Source organism: Anarrhichthys ocellatus, unplaced genomic scaffold (assembly GCF_004355925.1).
Source record: "Anarrhichthys ocellatus isolate YVR2014 unplaced genomic scaffold, GSC_Weel_1.0 scaffold13, whole genome shotgun sequence".
Classification (NCBI taxonomy): Eukaryota; Metazoa; Chordata; class Actinopteri; order Perciformes; family Anarhichadidae; genus Anarrhichthys; species Anarrhichthys ocellatus.
The window spans coordinates 1,706,922-1,708,620 of NW_022280043.1; the positions used below are offsets into that span (position 1 = coordinate 1,706,922).

Below are 1,699 nucleotides of genomic sequence, written 5' to 3' on the forward strand. Positions count from 1 at the left end.
GTGTGTGTGTGTGTGTGTGTGTGTGTGTGTGTGTGTGTGTGTGTGTGTGAGAGGCAACTCTGGGACAGGCGGTCCGCTCTCTGAGAACTCCCTGTGGTTCCTCTTACCTGTGTCGGATGCCTGTGAGCCCGGACATGTTTGTGTTGCATGACTGACAGACCTGACGTTGGAGATCTACCGCATGGCTCCGGGATGACTTTTTTGCACGTTCTCACACTGAGCAGCATTTACCTTTTCTCTCCTCCCTTTATTGATGAGCTTTCTTTTTTTGCTTTTGATACTTTTTGCCTTGCACACTTTCCTTCACACTTGATTTCACCCTTTTGCTTGACTGCGGCTTTCTCCAAGCCATGGTTGTTTTTACATGAAGAGACGATTAGTATTCATGTTGTATCTGCAGTTTCTGCCCAACTCTCCCTTTTTTAAATAGAAATGTAACTTTCACAGGACTCTATTATAAAACTAATTTATTCAGTTAAAAACATTACATGACAGCTGTTCAAGCTGACTAGAAACACAACTTCTGATGTTAAGTATAATCTGCATTGTGCGCGTGCCTTTGGGCAAGACATTAACTCAACTGCAGCAAAACAGTTTGGACACAAAACATTTTACTCTTGGAGATAAATGCCTCCGAGTGCATCGTGTTGTCAGGATGCATTTGAGTCACATTGAAATCAAAGCAAAGCTAAACTGACAGCTTGGTGTCTGCAGTGAGATCAGCACATATGACACTGGTCAAAAGATGCCTGCTGGAGCGGACAAACAAGCCAGTCTCTGGTTAACCTTCAGCTAAAGCTCTAGTCTGATCAAAGTAAACAAGCTTTGACACGCAGCAGCTGAATTGGTACTTCCTGTTTAAAAAAAGTATAACATGCATCCTTTTCTTTTTAATAATATACTACCAGTGTGGATGACTTTCTTTGTTTCCCCCAAAAAATGCAAAAATAATTGTTGGACATGGAAAAATATTTTTTTTAAATGTAACATTTCCATGCTCTGGACAACAACAACGTCCGATTAAAATCCCATTTCATATTTTTTCAATAATCCGTTATTGCGCAACTCTGGCTTTTACAAGTTTCAGTTCATTTTCTGTCATTTCAAGATTCCTTCCTCTCATCTCTCTTCCCTCCTCCTCCTCCTCCTCCTCCTCCCCTCTTAGTTTGTCACCCGCCTCCCACGCGGCCCCCTGCTAGACTTCTACTCCAAGCGCAGCTGAGGGGCCGTCTCAACCTTGCAGAAGCCCCACACAGGTGTGAGTGTGAGCTGCGGAGATACCACCTAGTCCATCCACCCATCAAACCTCTAGCTTTCTCTTCTTCTCCTCCTTCTTCCTTCCTTCGCCTCCTCTTCGACATCACCGTAGCATTACTCATCTCTCATCCTCTGCTCCACTTGAGAAGCTGCCCGCCGCCCCCTTTTTTTTTTTTTTTCTTCTGGCCTCTATGGGACTAGACTTTCATTCCTTCTGCTTTCACACTGCAGCACAATCAACCAGAAACAGACCTGTTCTCCAAAGACTGGGAATGACAATCAAGCCATCGCTACTTTGCATTTTTTTGGACCCTTAAATCGAGCAATATTACTTAAAAACTGACTTTCATCCGGAGGCGTATGATGTCCGACCATATCACTTTGAGCGTGCTTTTGTACACGCTTTTTGGTACGTTTATATTGTCTGTTGTCTAAGCTGATC

General features: G+C 43.6%; 1 protein-coding gene across 10 annotated transcripts in view; it reads left to right on the forward strand.

Moving 5' to 3' along the window:
* The window catches only part of LOC116386431 (uncharacterized), a 20,506-nt gene that overhangs the window by 14,462 nt on the left and 4,345 nt on the right, over positions 1–1,699 (forward strand). The window contains exon 28 of one of the 10 annotated variants that reach the window (XM_031852623.1): positions 1,166–1,692. The exons of the other annotated variants lie outside the window; for them this stretch is intronic. Coding sequence (XP_031708483.1) covers positions 1,166–1,222 — 57 coding nt within the window. The 3' untranslated portion in view covers positions 1,223–1,692. Of the gene's footprint in view, positions 1–1,165; positions 1,693–1,699 lie in introns of those variants that run through there. 10 annotated transcript variants of the gene reach the window in all.